This window comes from Palaemon carinicauda, chromosome 19, assembly GCF_036898095.1.
Source record: "Palaemon carinicauda isolate YSFRI2023 chromosome 19, ASM3689809v2, whole genome shotgun sequence".
Classification (NCBI taxonomy): Eukaryota; Metazoa; Arthropoda; class Malacostraca; order Decapoda; family Palaemonidae; genus Palaemon; species Palaemon carinicauda.
In genome coordinates this window covers 75,527,762-75,550,297 of record NC_090743.1, presented here as the reverse complement: position 1 = coordinate 75,550,297, position 22,536 = coordinate 75,527,762, and the positions used below count along the sequence as shown (strand labels likewise).

At 40.9% G+C, this 22,536-nt stretch overlaps 1 protein-coding gene across 2 annotated transcripts in view; it reads right to left on the bottom strand.

Moving 5' to 3' along the window:
* Window positions 1–22,536, bottom strand: part of LOC137658681 (major facilitator superfamily domain-containing protein 6-like) — a 32,065-nt gene that overhangs the window by 7,143 nt on the left and 2,386 nt on the right. For both annotated transcript variants that reach the window (XM_068393657.1, XM_068393656.1), the window contains exons 2-7: window positions 22,389–22,536; window positions 19,141–19,295; window positions 3,679–3,902; window positions 3,290–3,451; window positions 3,004–3,167; window positions 971–1,174 (exon numbers count right to left, since the gene is read on the bottom strand). The exon at window positions 22,389–22,536 is cut by the window's right edge and continues 49 nt beyond it. In XM_068393657.1, coding sequence (XP_068249758.1) covers window positions 971–1,174; window positions 3,004–3,167; window positions 3,290–3,451; window positions 3,679–3,902; window positions 19,141–19,295; window positions 22,389–22,524 — 1,045 coding nt within the window. In that variant the 5' untranslated portion in view covers window positions 22,525–22,536. The remainder of the gene's footprint in view (window positions 1–970; window positions 1,175–3,003; window positions 3,168–3,289; window positions 3,452–3,678; window positions 3,903–19,140; window positions 19,296–22,388) is intronic.

Here is a 22,536-nt window from a genome sequence, read left to right as displayed (position 1 = left end):
TAAGACATGCACCACTGTCCTAACCTAGCTAAAAACACAAACAAACAATCTCAGTTATATCAACAGTCTTTCTCACAACAAACAATCGATACACTAACTACCTCTCGCTTGCTGAGACACACACACACACACTCTCTCTCTCTCTCTCTCTCTCTCTCTCTCTCTCTCTCTCTCTCTCTCTCTCTCTCTCTCTCTCTCTCTGTTGATTTGGCAAACAGCAAAAATAAATAAAAATAAAACAAAAATTAATCCTCCACAACACCTCTGGTTCACATTATGTGGGTCAAGATTTGAGCCCCACTACAGCCCCAGTACTTTTCAGTATTGTCTGCAACCCAACCGTCTTTGTTAGCTAGAGAGGCTTCTAGGTCCACTTACTGAGTCACCAGCAGGCAATGACTGGCACTTCCTGGCTGTAGGCTTGGATGGAGAATGTCTTGGGTTTTTATCACATGTATATATGGTGGGTTTCAAGGATATTTTGTAACAAGCTTATGGACTTGCCCTTTGCCACTCGTAGGCTATCTATAAACCTGAGAGTTGGTAGGCATATTCTAAAGTACTATTCTTTGGTTACCCGTTCTCGAACACTCATTTCACTTGGGTTACTAGATCAACCTTTACCCCTTGAAGCCTGAAACATATCAATTCTACATATGAAGTGACGTCCATGCTCATATTAGTCGTTTTATCTGTTTTCAAATATATACAGTAGGCTATTGTAACTCCAGTCAACATGGATGTATTGGTTTGACCTTACTGAGCTAAAGAAATTTAATGTGGTTAGTATTCTTAATCATGTTTTTCATTACTAATTACTTTATCTTTGATTTACTGATACTGCTTCTGGTCTGAAATAATATCATTAGCTGCAAATATTTGAACTAATATATTCGATGATATACTGTATTTGGTTTTGAGCATAAGATTGGTGAAAAAGTTGGTGTTCTATAAAGATATTGTTACTTACCAAAATGGTGTACAGCATGTAACAGTACACCAAGCGTTATAAAGGGTCCATATCCAAATGACTTGGCCAAATTACAAGTGACGAGGGTCATAACAAATTCAAAAGGTGTCCCAACGGTTACTGTGAGGCCAAGAAGTTCTGTGCTGCCTCCAAGGTCAAATAGGAATAAGTACATAAATGTTTCGAAGTAGCCTTGAAACATTCCTGTAGATGAAAAAAGCTACATTAGTAATCTGTAATCTATGAGGTTAAATAATTGCTTTAGTGACAATAGTACCTTGAACGATTCTACTTCACCTGATTTTTTGTCTGATTTAAATATCTTTGATCCACAAAACCATATTTTATCACCTGTAAGGATTATTTTGAGGCACAACCAGAAAAACTTAAATTATCCTAAGTGGGATGTTTTAGGTCATTGCTCCATTTAGAAAAAGGATAAAAGTTATATATAAACAAATACCTATTAATAAAAAGACCAACTGAAATATTTTGCAGCATTACAGTAAATGCCAGTTTTATAGAGGACAGAGGTAAAGACACTACATATAACATAACAAACATAAAATAAAAATGCTCTACAATCAGTTGTTAGTTAAAATATGGAAACCATGTAATACTCACTTCAATGGACTCGGTTCCATTTATATGAACAAAATACACTTATCAGTATTCATTTACATTTAATAGAAAAGTGAATCATGAATTAAAAGAAAATGTAGACTCATGTGCCGCTACCAAAGTACCAGCTAAAGATGAAATTGTGTAAGAATTGCAATAAATGATAAATGCATTGTACCAAAGTGAGAAGTATGTAAAGTATACAAAATAAAAAGATTTATATATACTAATCACTCACTATCGTATACACATACAGCACCATTCATCTCTAATTATACATTCACACTTTCTTGTTGCTAAAGATTCTCTTTCAAGAGTCTTGCAACATCATTAACTCCTATCTTTGCTTTTCAACGACTTCCAAATTGTTCTATACTTTTAGCTCTGCATGTGGTCGAACTCACTCCAAAGCACCGATTAGGCTATTTTGCAACTCCACCACATCGTCCTTTCTATAATTCTCACCCATTTAACCTTCATTACCCATCTTTGTTACTTAATATTGTTTTATTTATTAGTTTATCGTAACTCTAAAGGGTATCACCTATACTTGATTATCCGGTATTCATTTCGGTATGTTATTTTATGTTGTTTTGAATATGACTAGTTATTTCTAGGTAGTAGCATGGTCAAGGTATCATCCAGAAAGTTATTGGGTCCTCTGACTCTCCAGATACTACTACATTGGATCCATCTCTGGTCACGGCTCATAATTGTTTTACCTACTCATACACTAAATTGTCTAGCATATTCTTTACACGTTCTTCCCGTTCCTCAAACCTCTTACAACACTAAGATAACTGAAATATTCTTCTTCACTAGGGGTTAACTATGGCACGGTAATTGTTCAGTGGCTACTATCCTCTTGGTAAGGGTAGAAGAGACTATTTAGCTGTGGTAAACATCTTTTCAAGGAGAAGTTCACTAAAAAATCAAACCATTTTTCTCTAGTTTTAGGTAGTGCCATAGCCTCTGTACTACGATCTCCCACTGTCTTTGGTTAGAGATCTATTGCTTGAGGATACACTCAGTCACACTATTCTACATGTTTTCATATTTCCTTTCATCACTGATATGTATTCCCTGCTGTAGCCCTTGAGGTTATAGCATCCTGGTTTTCAACTAGGGTTGTAGCTTGTTTATCCGGAAAAAAATACCAACATGCTGGAAGAAAGTGTCTACAGTGAAAATATATTTCTACTGATGTTAGAATGTGCCTGAATGGACAAAGATTTGCTCATAACTTTTGCAATCTATACTAGTCCCTCAGCACAGGAAGAGTATTTAAAAACCTGTCATCACCAGAGAAGAACCATTAATACATACCAGTTTGGACTGGGCACCCCAGCCAACATTATATGGATCGTTGATAAGTCTCCTTTATGTCATAATTCAGAACTAAATTTACAAACCTGCAAGAAATATAACCCCAATCAGGAGAATAGGTTCTGGTCTTAATAACTGCTGGAAGAAGTTTTTAGTAAGTGAGATAGCAGGTATCTTGAAGCTAATGTTAACTTTAAGCATTAGAATCGCCGAAACTGTTTGTAGTGCTGCTGATATGTAGAATATCTCCCTGTAACACAAATAGAAAATTTCACTTTAGTTTTACTAAACTAGCTTTGGAAGTGTATTATCAGAGTATTAGTCAAGAATTAAACATCATAAAAACTCGGACATGTAAGCTTTTCTACTCACGTAAAGCTACCAGTCTTTCCCACAATGACCCCACCTATGTAGGAGCTTACGAGGGCACCCATTGTTCCCCAAGCTCTTTGGTAGCCATAGTTGACGTCTGCGATTTGAGTATTGGCCATCACAGCAGCATCAAAGTAGATGTATGTTACTGCGTAGAATATCCTATGGGTAAAATCATGGCATGCAGGTGGTCTTTATTTACTGAAAAATTATTGGAACTATTCTCTTTTATAAGGATTATTTCTTCAATACTTGTAAATTCTTTTAGAATAAATTTGATGTAACAAATATTATCCCCCTATGCAATATCAAATAACAGGAGATAGTTTTATTTGAAATATTATGTGAGAATTTGATGGGAATAGAAATCCAATGGAGAAGATCCTTACGCATAGAGAAGTCGAACACAAAGGTATATCCAAAATGTAATTTCTAGTTGATCCTCATCGGTTATTTTCATCTCACTGTTGGATGCAGAACTGTTGGCTTCAAAGGAAGAGTTTAGTAATGATTCACTCGTGTTGGAAGCAGGACTCTCAATTACAGCTGATGGAATCCATGTGAAAGAATAGGCAACAACGCCTGATATTAAGGAAAAAATTGCCATCAGTATCTGCAAATAGAAATGTCGTAATGAATGTATAAGTCAATTCTTTTTAGTGAGGCAGATTTGCACCGACTCACAGGGGTTCCCCTTTTAGCTCGGAAAAGTTTCCTGATCGCTGATTGGTTGAACAAGATAATTCTAAACAATCAGCGATCAGGAAACTTTCCCGAGCTTAAAGGGCACTGCTGCGAGTCTGTGCAAATACGTCTCATTAACAAACAAAAAAAATGAGTATAGTAGTTCCTATCTCCAAATGATATCAGAAAAGTGAATGATTCTAAAAAGGAAATAGAAAAAGTGTTAGCAACATTTTAGATAGAAAGTAGCGACTCTACCATTGAAAGCGACTTCTTTTTTTTGCTGTCGAATAGAATGACCATCACTTCATTATTAGTGTTTTTGTATTTTGAGTCATATTTGAATGAATCCAAATTTAATAAGCTTTATTAAGTTTTCATCAAAGTTTCCTTACCAAGACTCCTTCACTTAGAATGATCTTATTATCATCTCTGTAATCTCATATATATTCAATACACAATTATTTTAATTGCAAGGACATCGTCTTACACGTCATGTTTTCTCCCCCTGGACTCTTTTCTAATGATTGTAACTTTATTATTCATTCCACCCATTGGATTTTTGTATCATAATGCCGTGCTCTTTGAGGGCTTTATATTTCCTTAGGCTACCGCCTTAGTATTTGTTAATTTATTTCGAATAAAAACACAATGATTTTGGCGGTTGGAAATGTTTCCCTCCTGGGCTACTTTTCCGTCCGCACTCTGTCATATAGTGATCGTTGTAAGATCGACCCAGCTGTATATAATCACCATATCAGATGCAGATGTGAGGGGTGCAAGCATGCATCTACCAAGCTTATTAACCTCAAAGAAGGCTTGAAACAGAAGAAATCAGCTGCCAAGGAAGGGACTACACCCTCTCCCAAGAGAAAAAAGGACTCCTGAAAGCCCTTCACCAGCTCCAGCACCAGCCCTACCATCGCCACCTGTGACTCCAAGGACTAAGAGCACAGACTCATCCTTGTCTGTCCCTTCAACTTCTCAGCAGTCAATTGCAGCAGCAGTCATCCCTTCAACCTACGAGCCTGAGTCCTCCAATGCCATGGAGACCGAACAGGGGGCCCACTCCACGGACTGCAACTGCACTGATTGCCTTACAACACTCCTGCAAGAAGCCACTGCCATATCAGAGAACATCCCAGCTACACAGCCAAAGAGGCCTCTGCCGAAGTTTCGGCTTTCACCAATGGACCATGAGCTCTCCTATGCCTCTGTTGCTTCCATGGCCTCCAAGCCAGGCATGCAACTCACTGCAAGACCCAACAGAAAAGGTGATCTTATCATCTACCCCAAGGACGATGAGACAGCCAGATTCCATCAGGAAGACCCCACTTTAACGCTGCTGGATCCTGTTTTTATTAGGAAGAAAGCAGTCATCACCAGGTATCCTGTGTTGATGCCTATCTCCATTGCAACGTCGTGCAGCAACATTGACTGTGCTGTTCGCTGCACAAGCAAAGATGAGGTTCCAGTTCGACGTCTCATTGCCACCTTTATAGGTCCAGTTCCCTCCAAACTGGACTTAGGAGTCTGGGGAACCTTCCCCATTGAAGAATACACACCTGAGCCCCTTCGATATTATAGATGCCAATGCTTTGGACATCATAAAGAAGAATGCAGAGGCCCCATCATCTGCGGTGTCTGCAGCCAGCGACATTGCACAGAAGTGTGCATTATGGCCCAAAAAGAAGGACGACCTACCACACCTAAGTGCCCTAATTGTTCCAGGCCACACCATGCTTGGAATAAGCACTGCCCAGAGCGTTTCAAGAGGATAGCAGCTATGAAGAATACATTGTACCAACCGTGTGTCACATGATCGTACATAGTTCATTTTGTGCTTGTATCTTCGCTCTCCCCTTGCACTAAAAAGAACCTGAAAAATCATGTCTGCTTTTCTTCTCTGTAACATTGTCGATTTCTCAACATGAAAATTTGTGTCGCTTTGAGATTTTGTATATAAAGGAGAGTGTTCTACAATAAACTAACTCAGTTGCTTTCACACTGCCTTTGAGTTCACAGCCTTCTCTTGGCCCGTTACATTGGTGACCTCGCTCCCACCGCCTTCCACCCCCACCCCCCTCGCCCCTCCATCGTTGGCACTATGACGGACTCTACAGAAGTTGGCGCTGCGGCTGCCCCATTGAAACTTTCACCGTTCGCCAGCGGAGAGGCATTTGCTTGGTTTCAGCGCGCAGAAGTCCAGTTTTGCATCAAGGGTGTGACTCGCTCAACCACCAAAGCAGATTATGTTCTCACGGCGATACCCGAGGACACCTTCACGGAAATATCCGTCTGGCTTTGTGAACAAGGAGACACCCCAATAGTGTATGACGCCCTCAAAACATACCTTCTGCAGCAGTACTCGCCGTTGCCAGCCGCCTGTGTAGTAAAGTTTTTTCAGCTCTCTCAACAACCGATGGGAGACCAAAGGGCTTTGCTTGCCCTCAGGGAAATGACCAGTATCGCTCGACTTCAACCTGCCGCAGACGGCTTTCCTCGTGAGGTGAACCTACTTCGTGCCCTTTGGATACGCTGTTTACCCGGACCTATACGCGCTGCCATACCCGATGTCGATAGTTTACCCATAAAGGACTTGATGACCAAAGCCGACGCCCTTATGGACAGCCACTTCAAGACCTCCATCAATGCCTCCACCCCTGACGAAGAGGATGCCTATTCAACGTCAACCGAAGCTGACATGAATGCCGTAGGACATACATGCCAACACCGTGACGTGCCGAAGCAGCGACAAAGCCGCCCACCACCCACCAATCCCTCGCACCCCAACAAACGACTTCTACAGCCACTTACTACCTCCCATCCTCTGCAGTTTTGCTACTACCACTTCAGAATTGGGGCAACTGCAAAGAAATGTGCAGGAACGGGTGTGCGATTTTTGGTAGACATGGGTGCTTGTCGTTCTCTTTTGCCAAGGAAACTCTTCAAGACACGACGTAGTCTGTCTACATCTGCCGACGTCCGCTTGGTAGCTACCAACGGATCTGCGATACCCACCTACGGTTATGAGGACCTCACATTATCGTACGGAAATGGTAAATTCAATTGGAAGTTTCTCGTTGCTGACGTCACATTGCCAATACTCGGTGCGGATTTCCTCTCTCATTTCCACCTTCTGGTCGAGGTCGCCCACTGACGATTGGTCAACGCAGACTCGTACTTGTTGACACCTTTTCAACCAGCCACCTCTAACCTCGCTCTCCATATTAGCGCACCCATGGATGCCTACGCACACCTCCTCACGTCGTACCCGGAAGTTTTCCGTTCAGAACTTCGCCAAACGCCCACGATTCCTGCCAAGCACGGTATTTATCACCATATCAAGACGTCTGGCACCGGAACGATTGGCAGCCGCCAAACAGACGTTCGCCGAAATGGAGGAAATGGGCCTTTGCCAAAAGGCCTCCAGGCCATGGTCGTCACCCTTACACATCGTTCTGAAGAGAGACGGCTCCCTCCGTCCGTGCGGGGATTACAGGCGCCTGAACATGCAAATAGAACCGGATCACTACCCCCTCCCAAACATTGCCGACGCGACCGCCTACCTGCACAAAGCAAAGGTTTTCTCTACACTCGACCTCCTGAGGGGGTATTATCAGGTGCCTATGAACCCAGAAGACATCCCCAAGACTGCCATCACTGTACATACACATTCAATTACTCCTGTTTTGGCCTTCGTAATGCTGGGGCCACGTTTCAACGTCTCATGGATGGCATCTAAGGGGACCTCCCTTTCTGTGTATGTTATGTGGACAACATACTTGTGTTCTCTTCCTCAAAAGAAGAACACCTCCGTCACCTGCGCATCGTGCTCGACCGCCTGTAACAAAACGGTCTTGTAGTCCGGTACGACCAGTGTACCTTCGGCGCTAACGAAGTGTTGTTCTTAGGGCACCGCATCACTCATGAAGGAGTCCATCCCCTCCCTGAGAAGGTAGCAGCCGTTCAGAACTTCCCCACGCCCTCGACCGTCAAAGCTCTGCAGGAATTCTTGGGCATGATTAACTATTATCACCATTTTCTGCCAGCCAATGCCACCACTTTTGCTCCCGTCTACGTCTCCTTCAAGGGTATGCCAAAGGACCTGAAGTGGAGTCCCCTTCAAGAAGCAGCCTTCTGCAATGCAAAGAAGGCCCTATCAACTGCTGCGGCTATCACTTTTCCTATCCCACATGCCCCTCTCCTTCTCTCCACTGTTGCCAGCGACGTCGCTATTGGTGCAGTACTCGAACCGGCTCGCTCCGCCCATTGGCCTTCTTCAGCAGAAAACTGTCCAAGGCAGAATCGGGTTATTCTACCTTCGATCGAGAATTGCTGGCGGTGCACTTGGCTGTCTGTCACTTTCGCCATTTCTTAGAAGGTACACCCTTCGTCATTCGCACAGACCACATGCCACTGGTGCACGCCTTTACTCGACAGTCTGATGCCTGGTCCGCCCGGCAACGCCGACATCTCTCCGCCGTGGCTGAATACAATTGCACCCTTCAATACGTCCCTGGGAAAATGAATCCGGTTGCCGATGCCCTGTCAAGAAATACGTTGGCTGCCGTTCAATTGGGATTGGATTACAACGCCCTGGCTGAAGCCCAACGACAGGATCTAGAGTATCAAGCATGTAGGACATCCTGCACGTCCCTCCATTGGGAAGACTTTCCCCTCGAAGACTCCAACACCATCCTCCTCTGTGACGTCAGTACTGGTAGACCGCGACCTTGGATTCTTGCTCCCATGCGACGGCAGGTGTTTGATTTCATTCACGGACTTTTACATCCCTCGTGCCGTTCTACTGCATAGCTGCTGAAGGCAAAGTTCATTGGCACTGCATTTCTAAGGATGCTAAGGATTAGGTCTGCGCCTGTACTTCTTGCCAAACTTCCAAAGTACATCGACACACGGATTCCGGAGTGGGCACCTTTCCTCAACCTCAGCGTCATTTTGCCCACATTCACGTCGACGTTGTAGGCCCCCTACCCACATCACAAGGACATCGTTACCTGCTTACAGTCATCGACCGCTCAACTCGTTGGCCTGAAGCCATTCCCATGGAAACTGCAACGTCCGCCTCATGTATATCTGCCTTACTCTCTGGATGGATTGCAAGATTTGGTATCCCTGAGCATATCATTTCCGACAGGGGAACCACTTTCACATCTCAGTTTTGGACATCATTAGCAAATCTCCTGGGCATCAACCTACATCAGACAACGGCCTACAACCCCGCTGCCAATGGAATGGTTGAACGTTTTCATCGCACCCTCAAAGCAGCTTTGATGTCCCGCTGCAAGGATTCCAACTGGTTTACTCAGCTTCCCTGGGTTCTCTTGGGACTAAGGACCACTCCTAAAGATGCCCTCGACGTCTCGGCAGCTGAAATGGTGTATGTCGACCTGTTGGTTGTCCCTGCCAAATTTTTTCCTTCTACAACATCCTCCGACGATATCTAGCGCATACGTCACGTCGTGGGAAAATTTACTCCATGCCGCCAGACTTACAAGCCCCCAGCGAAGCATCACATACCAACAGACTTGCACTCTGCAACGCACGTCTTCCTGCGCAATGACACTAGCAAGCCACCGCTAACGCCCCCTTACACGGGCCCTTTCCTTGTGATCCGCCGCAGTCCGAAAGCATTCCTACTAAATATTCGTGGCAAAGAAGACTGGGTCTCCAATGATCGTCTAAAACCTGCTTATCTTCTGCCAGATGACCCGCCTACAGTTCGCCTCTCTAGATCAGGGTGCCCTATTTAACATGTACAGTATGTCATTTTTAGGGGGGGAACCATGTACCAACCGTGTGTAACACGATCGTACATAGTTCATTTTGTGCTTGTATCTTCGCTCTTCCCTCGCACTAAAAAGAACCTGAAAAATCATGTCTGCTTTTTTCCCTGTAACATTGTCGATTTCTCAACATGAAAATTCTTGTTGCTTTGAGATTTTGTATATAAAGGAGATTGCTCTACAATAAACTAACTCAGTTGCTTTCACACTGCCTTTGAGTTCACAAAATTCTCTCGGCTCAGAGTGTTCTACAATAAACTAACTCAGTTGCTTTCACACTGCCTTTGAGTTCACAGCCTTCTCTCAGCCCGTTACAACATCCTCTCCAAACCAAAAGAAACCAGCTCCAATCCAACCACCGAAAGACCAGAGAACTCCTCGCCAGAGAAGACCGCGTCAGCCAGCTACTGCTCCTGCGTCTGCACCTACAACTGCTCCTAATAAGGACCAGCACCGGCCTGCAACTGTTCCTCATAAGGATCAGCACCGACCTGCAACTGCTCCTCATAAGGACCTGCAGTTACCCTCATCCTCATTCCCTTCCCAAACCTTGGCTCAAGAAATTTAGTCTCTCACCTTGCAAGACCTCATACCTATCGCCTTCCAGATCCTTACCAAAGTCCTTTCATTATCTTCGACCTCAACCTTCCTGCAACTCCTGCAACAATTCCAGTTTCCAGCTACAGAGCAGGGATAAGCCTTCCCTGCTTGCAACATACATAACCTCTATCCCTATTCCTCAATTCCTAAATGGAGAATAGTTATTACTTGGCTGTATTCCTCATAAGGGAACAGCTCTTGTTTTTCCTATCTCCTATCATTTTAACCTCATCATGTGTGCTCTTTCCAAATCCAACCACAGAGCAGGGATAAGCCTCTTTGCTTAAACCTACTCCTATTCTCTCCTACTGAAAATCCTTCTCTCCTCTCCCAGTCTCTCCTACTTACTGGGACTTGCTACTATCAATTCTTTTTCTCAAACTGAAACCTTTCTTGCGTGGACCTAAAAAGGAGTCCCCTTTTTCGGGTTACTTTCCGCCCCTTTCCATGTCATGTCAAATCCCTTTTCATCCCTCCTTCATCATCCTCTTATCCCTCATCCTGCATCCTTTTTCCTGTTCCTGACTCTTTCATCTCAACTAATCCTCTTACTCTTTCAAAACCCAACCTCTCCTTTTAATAATACAATTTTTTACTCCTCTGGAGTTCTCCTCCTTACAGATCCAATTCTCTTACTGGCTGTCCAACGACAAGAGCCCGTGTCATGCTATAGGCGTGGCAATCTATATCATCATCATCATCATCATCATCATTCGGTAAATTGTCATATCCATTCGGCTTCTGGACGTCATCCTCATCGGACCTCTTCCCAGCTCTCTCCTGGCAGCCATCATAGCAGCTAAGAACAAACTCGGATCCAACCTTCGCCTCCAGCAGCAGCGCTCGAGTGATAGCTCCCTTACGGCCGTCCAAGCAACCTAACCCTTCATCCTTATCCTTCCCCTCCCTGCCCCACCCAACCCCTTACTCTCACGTACTACTCTGTCTCTCGCTTCCTCGAACTTCTTGTACTAGCACTATCAGTAGCCCTTTTCCCCCGGAGTTGCCGTTATGGTCTTAAAACTCTCTGGGGGCGCTGGGAGTGCTGCAACGCCTAGGCTCCTACTCCTTCAGTAGTGCCTACATAGGATAGGACTTAGAAATATATCACTATCCTACATAGAGTGATATTAACACCTTTATTCCCCTTATGATTCTCAAAAAGGTTTTTTGGTTCTAGCGACGTTAATAATTAAAATCCTGTTAATTTTTTTTAAGTTTTATTAAAAAGTCACATTTTCTCCACCCAACCACCGTTTCGAAATTCTTCTTACAGTTTTTAAGAAAAAAAGTTAAACATTTTTATTAGCTCAAAAGGTACGGGAAATCCCGTAGGGTTTCCCCCCCCCCCCGCTTAAGATTTACAAATAGAAAGTGCAATCTCCGTAGACTTTCCCAATAGTAATTCGTAAAATTAAATATAACTATTTAAATGTCTAGATCTCTCTCTTCTTCAATACAATGGGGAAAGTGAAGATCAAAGATACTAGTCAGGGAACTGATAGCGAGTCCCGACAACTAGAGATATGGGATATCCTCCAGGATAGCTCCTGTTTCATCCATAAGCTTGAAAAGGCTAATAACTGTTTCTATGCAATTGCAGATGAAACTACAGTAGAAAAAATAATCCACCCTAAAGTTAAGGAAGATTTCTTTAGAAAGAACTTCGAACTACTGGACCCCGCTTATCTGAATGCGTTGAGGACCTTAGTGGTTACCCAGGCAGACAGTATTATCTATGGTTAATCTGTTGACGACCTTAAGCATGACATCGAACTCCGCAATAATATTGAAGTTTCAGCTGTAATCAAACTGCCCACCACCAAAACAACCTTCAAGATCAAGCTGGAAACAGTACAGATGGTGAGAGATTACCTAACTAAGGGACTTCTCATCACTGGACAGTCATTGCCCCCTAAATTTTTGCGACAGGACATCCACATCTCACTGTCCCAGTGCATGAGATGTTACAAATATGACCACGTTAAAAAAGATTGCCCTAAGCCTTCCACTTAAAAGATTTATTCAGTCTGCGCCTCTGAAGACCATTATTGGACAGAGTGCACTAATGGCAACAACCATTAATGCATAACATGCAGCGGGGATCACCCAACAATGGCTGCAAGATGTCCTATCAGAAAGACCAAGGTAAAAGATCAGACCAAGACAATTCGAAGTCAACAATCTATGACAGTACCAAACGTGTCCTTTGCTCATGCCCTAGCCCCTAAGGCAACAACCACCTCCGCACTCTCAAACCAGAACACCGTATCATTACAGCAATTTACTGTAATGAACGCAGCGGCTAATCTGAGTGAAGCTGTCGAACCTAGAACTTTCCAGTCTATGGTCGACGCTTTTTATAAAGCTAACGGTCTTTCAATAGTTAAAATCCCCACTGAGGCCCTTAATCTAGCTAAAAAAGTATCCATACTGTTGAAGTCCGGAACCCAGAATGACTCTACCCCCCTACAGGCACCCACAATAAATGATGAAATGGAGACGGAAGATCTTAACAGGAAAAGAGTGCTTAGTGACTCTGACTCTGATATATCTGAACCAGCTAATTGTGCTAAAAAGCAGCCACAACCCTCCACCTTAGCTTTTGACCCTGACACCGAACTGCAAGGAGCCACTGCCCTCCCAACCCTTCTCCCCATTAAACAGTCAAATAAAACAAAAATTGGTTTGAGACTCTATTCATCAATTAATTCTGCAACGCCACCCCCCCCCCCCCCCCCAAATCAGCATCTCATGATTCCATAAAGAAAAAGATTTCTGATTCCAAAACCATCAAATACATTTTCACAGAGAAATTTGAGAATAGCACTTTAGTTGATCTTATGAATGATGGCTCGATTGAACTTGATAGGTAAGTCCCTAGAATTACAAGGATAAATGCCGATAAATTCAGGAAGCTGAAATTGGATTTTTTTCTATTTAAGCAAAGGACAGTTACCTTAATGGACACTCTCCCAGTAATCCAACATAATGTTTTGAAGTGGACTTTCCTACATAGTAGGGAACTTTCTAATATTTACTCCTCTCTCTCCCCACACCTCATATTTTGTAACTCAACAGGTATTCCGAATTCCTCCCGTATCAAAATCTGGAACTACAATGTTTTCCAATGTAACACCTCTAGAGAGCAAAAGGCTGGGACAGCAATAGTGGTTAAACGGGATATTACAGTCAAGTTAATAGATGGTTTCAACAATGATCTTATAGGAGTTGAACTGCAAACAGTAAGGGGACCGGTGGTAGTGGCGACTACTTACCTTCCCCCTAGAAACCCAATATTCCCACAACAGGATGTAATCTCATTGATGAGACGTAATATCCCAGTCTATCTTCTGGCTGATCTTAATGCAACCCATACGGCCCTTGGCCATAATAGAACAAACCCAATTGGTATTCTTATTAATGGTCTGATGAATAGGAATATCATTAGATTTCTAGGACCAGATTTTGATAATATATTTTAACAGGAGAGCCTCTAGCAGGCCTGATATTCTTCTTTCTAATAGACTCCATATTTTCAATTATTCAATCCCCAAGGCCCTCTAACCACTTCAGATCACCTTCCTTTAACATTAAAACTTACTGTGAGACCCATTTTGGTACCAACCAGTCCAACATTAGATATCAATAATGCCTACTGGGAACGTTTTAAGGACACACTCGATGACTCTCTCTCTCTAATTATGACGAACTGGAAAATATCTTAAAAGATGAATCCTATATTGATGACAAAATAACATTTTGGTATAGGATGATCAAAGAAGCCTCAGAACGCCATATCCCCATTAAGACCCATAGAATCTTACCTTTCACTAAAGAAACTGATTATCTCAAATTGCTACAGATCCGTTATAAACAAGCCCTAAATCTAATTATTATCCAAGGTCCATCACGTCAAATTTTAGGATATATTCACAATATACAAGAACGTATCAAAATTGAGTCTATTGAACTAACTAATTCAACCTGGGACACTATTTTGAACAAATGTGAAGACTCATATAAAGACCCAGGGAAATTTTAGAGAATGATTAGGAATCTTTTGGTTCATCTTCTCATCCCATAGCCTACATCATTAATAACAATGAGAAGATCCATCCTCCCCAAGATCAAGAGGTGGTTTTCAGAGATTTCTGGTCTAATATCTTTAGAATAGACCCAGAAGAGAATCGTAGGTATGACCAACAACACGAGCAACATATCATGGAGACAATCCGTGAACATGCAGATCGTATAATACCTACGATACAGTAGATCTTGGGAGGCTTGATGAAGATGACACCTTTCTGAAACCAATTCAACTTCAAGATATTATCAAGGTGATAAAAAGTTTTAAATACAAAGCTCCAGGCCAATCTAAAATCAATAAAGTTACACTTAAAAATCTATCTGATTCAATGATCGCCTTTGTTTGCAACATCTTCAATGAATCTTTAAGTATAGGTTACTGGCCAGAATTTTTTAAAAGAGCAATACTTCCTTTTGTAGGGAAAAAGGGCAAATATCTAACTTCAGTCTCTAATTATAGACCAATATCCCTATTATAGACGCCTGGGAAAATACTTGAAAAGATCATAAAAGCAAGGTTTGAGGAGTTCCTGGATGACAATTTGCTGCTAGACAATGGCTGCTAGATATCCTATCGGAAAGACCATGGTAAAAGATCAGACCAAGACAATTCGAAGTCAACAATCTATGACAGTACCAAACGTGTCCTTTGCTCAGGCCCTAGCCCCTAAGGCAACAACCACCTCCGCACTCTCAAACCAGAACACCGTATCATTACAGCAATTTACTGAAATGAACGCAGCGGCTAATCTGAGTGAAGCTGTCGAACCTAGAACTTTCCAGTCTATGGTCGACGCTTTTTATAAAGCTAACGGTCTTTCAATAGTTAAAATCCCCACTGAGGCCCTTAATCTAGCTAAAAAAGTATCCATACTGTTGAAGTCCGGAACCCAGAATGACTCTACCCCCCTACAGGCACCCACAATAAATGATGAAATGGAGACGGAAGATCTTAACAGGAAAAGAGTGCTTAGTGACTCTGACTCTGATATATCTGAACCAGCTAATTGTGCTAAAAAGCAGCCACAACCCTCCACCTTAGCTTTTGACCCTGACACCGAACTGCAAGGAGCCACTGCCCTCCCAACCCTTCTCCCCATTAAACAGTCAAATAAAACAAAAATTGGTTTGAGACTCTATTCATCAATTAATTCTGCAACCCCCCCCCCCCAAATCAGCATCTCATGATTCCATAAAGAAAAAGATTTTTGATTCCAAAACCATCAAATACATTTTCACAGAGAAATTTGAGAATAGCACTGTAGTTGATCTTATGAATGATGGCTCGATTGAACTTGATAAGTATGTTCCTAGAATTACAAGGATAAATGCCGATAAATTCAGTAGGCTGAAATTTGGATTTTTTTTCTATTTAAGCAAAGGACAGTTACCTTAATGGACACTCTCCCAGTAATCCAACATAATGTTTTGAAGTGGACTTTCCTACATAGTAGGGAACTTTCTAATATTTACTCCTCTCTCTCCCCACACCTCATATTTTGTAACTCAACAGGTATTCCGAATTCCTCCCGTATCAAAATCTGGAACTACAATGTTTTCCAATGTAACACCTCTAGAGAGCAAAAGGCTGGGACAGCAATAGTGGTTAAACGGGATATTACAGTCAAGTTAATAGATGGTTTCAACAATGATCTTATAGGAGTTGAACTGCAAACAGTAAGGGGACCGGTGGTAGTGGCGACTACTTACCTTCCCCCTAGAAACCCAATATTCCCACAACAGGATGTAATCTCATTGATGAGACGTAATATCCCAGTCTATCTTCTGGCTGATCTTAATGCAACCCATACGGCCCTTGGCCATAATAGAACAAACCCAATTGGTATTCTTATTAATGGTCTGATGAATAGGAATATCATTAGATTTCTAGGACCAGATTTTGATAATATATTTTAACAGGAGAGCCTCTAGCAGGCCTGATATTCTTCTTTCTAATAGACTCCATATTTTCAATTATTCAATCCCCAAGGCCCTCTAACCACTTCAGATCACCTTCCTTTAACATTAAAACTTACTGTGAGACCCCTTTTGGTACCAACCAGTACAACATTAGATATCAATAATGCCTACTGGGAACGTTTTAAGGACACACTCGATGACTCTCTCTCTAATTATGACGAACTGGAAAATATCTTAAAAGATGAATCCTATATTGATGACAAAATAACATTTTGGTATAGGATGATCAAAGAAGCCTCAGAACGCCATATCCCCATTAAGACCCATAGAATCTTACCTTTCACTAAAGAAACTGATTATCTCAAATTGCTACAGATCCGTTATAAACAAGCCCTAAATCTAATTATTGTCCAAGGTCCATCACGTCAAATTTTAGAATATATTCATAATATACAAGAACGTATCAAAATTGAGTCTATTGAGCTAATTAATTCAACCTGGGACACTATTTTGAACAAATGTGAAGAATCATATAGAGACCCAGGGATATTTTGGAGAATGATTAGAAATCTTTTAGGTTCATCTTCTCATCCCATAGCCTATATCATTAATAACAATGAGAAGATCCATCCTCCCCAAGATCAAGAGGTGGTTTTCAGAGATTTCTGGTCTAATATCTTTAGAATAGACCCAGAAGAGAATCGTAGGTATGACCAACAACACGAGCAACATATCATGGAGACAATCCGTGAACATTCTGATCGTATAATACCTACGATACAGTAGATCTTGGGAGGCTTGATGAAGATGACACCTTTCTGAAACCAATCCAACTTCAAGATATTATCAAGGTGATAAAAAGTTTTGAATACAAAGCTCCAGGCCAATCTAAAATCAATAAAGTTATACTTAAAAATCTATCTGATTCAATGATCGCCTTTGTTTGCAACATCTTCAATGAATCTTTAAGTATAGGTTACTGGCCAGAATTTTTTAAAAGAGCAATACTTCCTTTTGTAAGGAAAAAGGGCAAAGATCTAACTTCAGTCTCTAATTATAGACCAATATCCCTATTAGAGACGCCTGGGAAAATACTTGAAAAGATCATAAAAGCATGGTTTGAGAAGTTCCTGGATGACAATTTGCTCGCAAATAGCAATCAATATGGGTTTACCCATGGTAAAGGGACCCAACTGGCATTAGCCAGATTATATGAATTTATAGCAGTAAACAAAAGTCTAGGTTGTGGTTGTAACCTAATCTCAATAGTTGTCAGCCGGGTCTTTGATAAAGTATGGTATGAAGGCTTAAAACACAAACTTAGGTGCCCAATTGCCAGATTTAGCAACCAGGTTTCTATGCAATTTTTTAGATAACCGGGTTGCCATGATTAAAATTAAAGATTTCACAGGGCCAGGGTTTCAATTGCTCTCAGGAGTTCCTCAGGGCAGTGTTCTCTCCACTTCACTATACAACTTCTACATTAAAGACACCAATCCCCCTATAGAGGGTTGCCTACAAATCATGTTTGCAGATGATCACACCCAAGTAATAACCTATCCTAACAAACATAAACTAATGCTACAGTGAAACACGGTCCGTGAATTACAAAAAAATTAATAACTATGAAAAGAAATGGACAATAACCACAAATATTAATAAATTTTAGCTTCTATCAAAAACAGTCAACAATCCTGCAGAAATTATAATAGATAACGTCCGTATCCCATATAAACGTAAAGCACTAATACTTGGGTGTAACTTTAAACGGTCTGGCATCCTTCCTTATGTAAAAGAAAGAATAAATGTTTCTAGGTTGACGCTCAATAGATTAAAATGGTTTAAAGGTCTATCAACCAAAACATAACTTAGACCTTATAAATCCTTAGTAAGACCACCGTTAGAATACCCAACAATAATATTTGGAGCTCTCAGCAAGTCATCAATTAATAAAATGCAAGCAGTGCAAAATAAAGCTTTGAGGCGAGCTTATAAAGAGGGGCCTCCATATTACAATAAAATTCAAGTTGGAGCCCCTAAATGTCAGGTTCCACATACTTAGCCAAAATACTTTGGATAAATTAGCTACTAACGATGACGACCTATGCACAGTTACAACAACTCTCTCTATCGAACATACTCGGGATAATAACTGGTGGAGGAGACTAGATCCCAAAGTCAATTGTGATCCGCCCCGACCGAGATATATCTCAACTGATTAAAATAATATAAATAAATATCTTTAATTAATAAATCAAATCAATATTCAATAAAAACTTCATTACCAGTTTGCAATTATTTTTTTTACCATCTAATAGTGTCAGACAGGCAGTCTACTTGCAATAGGGCTAGACTGCGTGAACTAAAAAACACTTCCTCTCCCTACTTGTCCTTTCCTTTTCTTTTCACTCTTAATCACCTACACTTGCAGGTGGCTCTTAAATTAGCTCAACATCGCACGAGGGTCTGCCCCTCTCTTTTATTCTCCTCCTGTACTTCTCTTTCTCCTTTTTTCCTTATTCCTTCTCATCCCGAGTACCTGCCTTTGGGCTATAAACTGGATTGTATCCAGGGGTACTCTTCCTTATACCATATTCCCCGCTTCCCTATCCTTATCCTCGTCGTCGTAAATTGTCAGTCTCTCTCTGCTCGTCTTCTTGTCCTCACATAATATTTGACCATTCAGGAATTGATGAATTTTAAAGGTAATCATTATCTAATGGCTCAGGAAACTTCATTGCTTAATGTTACCTTGTAGTTACCAAGTTTATCCCCAACGCAGCCACCAAGGATTGGGGTGATAATGTATGAAGCAGAAATAACTGCTTCTATGGTGCCAGTCTGATATTCAGTAAGACCTAGAGACTTTTGGTGAATTGTTATCTGGGGCCATAGAATCACAACGGCTGTAAATGAAAAATAAAATGAATATTTGATTAGGATGTTCATTCATAACAAAACAGGTTTAAATAACAGTGCAATCATGGACATGGCATCTTCTCTTTCCATGTTATCATATTTTTACCAATGGGATTTTTACACCATTGACATTACACTATTATTATTATTATTATTATTATTATTATTATTATTATTATCATTATTATTATTATTATTATTATTATTATTATTATTATTATTATTATTATTATTGTTATTATTATTATTACAATCTAAGCTATAACCCTAATTGGAAAAGTGTGATGCTATAAGCCCAAGGGCTCCAACAGGGAAAAATAACACTGTGAGGAAAGGAAACAAAGAAATAAAAAAGCTAATAAGATATGTAAGAAACAAACAAATTAAAATCTTTTAAGAATAACAGCAACATTAAATTAGATATTTCATCTGTAAACTATAAGAACTTCAAAGAGAAAGAGAAATAAGAGAGAATCCGTTAGGAGCCACGAACTACTCCTAGAGTTTAACAGATGTCCAAAGGATTTTCACAGTGTTTTATGCATTTTTGTGAACTACGCCCTTACCAATTTTCGTATTGATACTTGCCATAGAAAAGTCACAGTAGCCCTTTTTCGATATCTACGGGAGGCCGATTTTCAATGGCGCCGTAAATTTCTTGTAGAATACTTCACATATCTAAATAAAATTTTCAGGGATTTATGGGATGGATATTTACTTTGTCCCTACCAATTTTCATGTTGATATATACCATAGAAAAGCCACAACAAACATTTTTGGTTTGAATAGTTATTTTTGGCGGTGGAGTAAATTGTTCCTAGAATAATTCACGCATCCAAATGAAAATTTCAGGGATTGATGGGAAACATAGTTTCTCTGTTCCTGCCAGATTCCATGGTAATATCTATAATTGAAAAGGCACAGTTATCATGTAGCCTTCTTAGATATGCTGTTGAATGTAGAAACAATACAGTGAACTACGTGATAGTGAGCGACATCAACGAGGGACAATGCCAATCTCATAAACAATATCCATCCCGAGTTGCAGCTACTTATTATGATTAGGATTATCATTATTAAAAGCTAAGCTATAAACCTAGTTGTAAAAGCAAGATGCCATAAGCCCAAGGGCTCCAATAGCCCAGTGAAGAAAGGAAACAAGGAATCTGTAAGAGATGCAACAGGTAATCAAGACAAAATATTTTATGAACAGTAACAACTTTGAATTAGATCTTTCATATACTAACTATATACTAGCCAGTCGAGCCTTTCTTTCTTATAACCTTACTAGTGCTCGGTAATAATGAGAGCAAATTATGGCGCACATAAAATAAAAAAGGAAACAATATCACAAGCGTTCCGAGTGCCTTTTTTATAGCAATTTCTTTATTGTTGTTGTTGTTACTTTGCCAGTTTAGGAAAATATGGTAGATGAAAAGGACATAAGTAAAAGTGGATCAAGAAACTTCTCTCTTTTACCTTTTCTAGAGGCCGGAATTACTTGGATGCATTTGCCTTGGAGCCAAAATTGAGGATTTAACAGAATCAGTGCCACATCCATCTCGCATGACCTGTGATCTTTGCCATATTGTGATACTGCTCTATTCCTCCCCTTCATTTCTTTGTTTATACATTCATTTTTTTTTTTTTATTACTTTTAAACAACAGTAATAATATTCTTTTAGAAGCTGACAAACACATTTAAAAGTGAATAAAAGGGATTACAATACAGTCATTCAAATAGAAATAAAATAAATATTTCTTTTACCTTCCAATGTCACATTACCTTATTTGCAATAAAGCAAGTGTCAACACTACACATTTCAACCATCATGAAGCCGTACATGGGGCGTAAATACATTTTTTAATAGATTTGCAGACATATTACTTGCCTTAACTTCTTTGCCAGCACGGACGGCAATGGGGCTTTGATACGAGGCCCTCTCCCGTTGGGCTCCTAACAGAGCTAAAGGTTTGGGATAAAAACGAGCGTGTCATGACGTCACGAGACAAAGCGATTGGTATGCAAGGTCCTGCGTCAATCGGTGACCTCTGAGGTCAGGTCAAGGTTCAAATTTGGGCGCATAGTCATTTCTGATTGCACCTACACTAATCGAGACACGGGAATGAGGTTTGCTCCATCCTGTTCCTCTTGCCAAGTCGAATAGAATCTTTTACTTTCTGACGTCGAGAGGTAAATTGTAAATTTATTCTAAGTTGAAGGTCACATGTGGTTGTTGTATTCAACCGTCGGAAATAGCGATCCCAGAGGATAAAGGTTCAACGTGTTTTTACGTGTTGTCCATGATTTTGGAACCTATGACTTCTCATCTCTTCCTTAGGGCTGACAAAAGATTATCCGTCACAGCACATATAGCGTGACCTATATAGCACGTGCCATGTTCCAGCAATCGACCTGCGACCAGCAGCATAAGATTTCCTCAGTGTTGGTACGTCGAACGATGATAACCCTGTCATGATCGGCCTATTTATTTGGCCTCCGGTCACCACATCCATAACTTTTTGACACACCCACCCACACACTCATAAACATCTCAGGCTCATCTTTTCTTTTGCCACCGCCTGAAGAAGAAATTTACGGATCTAAATCAAGTTATCGCATACTTTTATTTCCTCCAATTCTGGATCACTAATCTACCAGCAAGTTTTGTTGATGGGCAAATTTGATTTCAGAGTGGCCACTTTGGCTAGAGTCTTTTCACTGGCAAACCTACATTCTTCCTTCTGAATTCTAAAATGATCTTAGCTCAAGTTTACGATACCTAGATAAAAAAAAAAAATAAAGAATGTTTTGTTTAGGACTTTGGCACTCAGATTGTACAGTTGGACACAGTAGTCCCTGGCACACCTCACTCCGGAGAAGTTCATCCTGTCATAGTGTAGGGAGAGCTGGCACAGGCGATGGACTGGGGTTAGGCACAGGGACTCTCCGTGCTGTATAGGGGTGGCTGGGTGCATTTTTTTAGAGCAAGGTATACCATGAATTCCTGTGTCCAACTGTACTTTGGCTTAATTCTTCGACCCGGAAATATAATTAGTTAAAAGGAATACCTTCTTACCTGATAATAAAAAGAAGTAATTGCATTTTAGGAGGAGGAGTTTAGGATTGATAAAGTCCTTTGCTAGGCCTTTAATTTCTTCGATGAAAAACGTTTTTATGTTATTTGACAACACATGGAATTTGGCCATCCCCATCTTGAAAAGACT